We start from the raw sequence: 639 nt of genomic DNA, 5'->3' as shown, positions 1-639 counted from the left end.
GGGTGTCTGTAGCGGGGAGAGGAAGGGAAAGGAGATTGTAAGCTGCTCTGAGTGAAGGGCAGGGTATGAATCCAGTCTCTTTTTCTTCCTCCTCTTCCTCTTCCTCCTCCTCCACCTCTTCCGCCTCTGCCTCTTTTGTGAAAGGTGAGCTGGATTAGCATCAAGTGTGGTGTGACCCATGCCAGCTGCTTCAGTAATTTAAAAACCGATTTAAAAATGTGATTCTTCTAGTGTAGTGTGGCATCGTGTGCATATGCATAAAACCTGGAACACTCTGTGCCAGTAATCAGTGTTCCCTCTAAGCTGAGTTAGTTATTTATCTACTTGCAATTCCTTGCTTTCGAACTGCTAGGTTGGCAGGAGCTGGAACTAGACGGGAGCTCACTCCGTCATGCGGCACACTCGGGTCTCGAACTGCTAAACTACCGGCCTTCCACAGCCTGCAGTTCAGCGTCTTAACCACTTGAGCCACCGCAGCTCCTTATTCATAGATTACCTTTAAAGGAATTTTTACCTCTGCCTCTGCAAGTTATAGAACTTCAAGTAGGACAGAACGCCCAGCAAGATGAAAAAGATCAAGACGGACTCCAGCAGCATCAGCCTGGACTGAGTGATCAGGGAGTTCTCTGTTAGGGAAAG

General features: G+C 48.0%; 1 protein-coding gene across 1 annotated transcript in view; it reads right to left on the bottom strand.

Moving 5' to 3' along the window:
* POMT1 (protein-O-mannosyltransferase 1) overlaps positions 1 to 639 on the bottom strand; it is a 50,317-nt gene that overhangs the window by 38,388 nt on the left and 11,290 nt on the right. Inside the window, 1 exon segment of the mRNA XM_015409629.1 lies at positions 515 to 626. Coding sequence (XP_015265115.1) covers positions 515 to 626 — 112 coding nt within the window.

This window comes from Gekko japonicus, unplaced genomic scaffold (genome assembly GCF_001447785.1).
Source record: "Gekko japonicus isolate JY-2015 unplaced genomic scaffold, Gekko_japonicus_V1.1 scaffold2764, whole genome shotgun sequence".
Taxonomy (NCBI): domain Eukaryota; kingdom Metazoa; phylum Chordata; class Lepidosauria; order Squamata; family Gekkonidae; genus Gekko; species Gekko japonicus.
The sequence above is the reverse complement of the archived record's forward strand: the minus strand, read 5'-3'. Positions and strand labels throughout refer to the sequence as shown.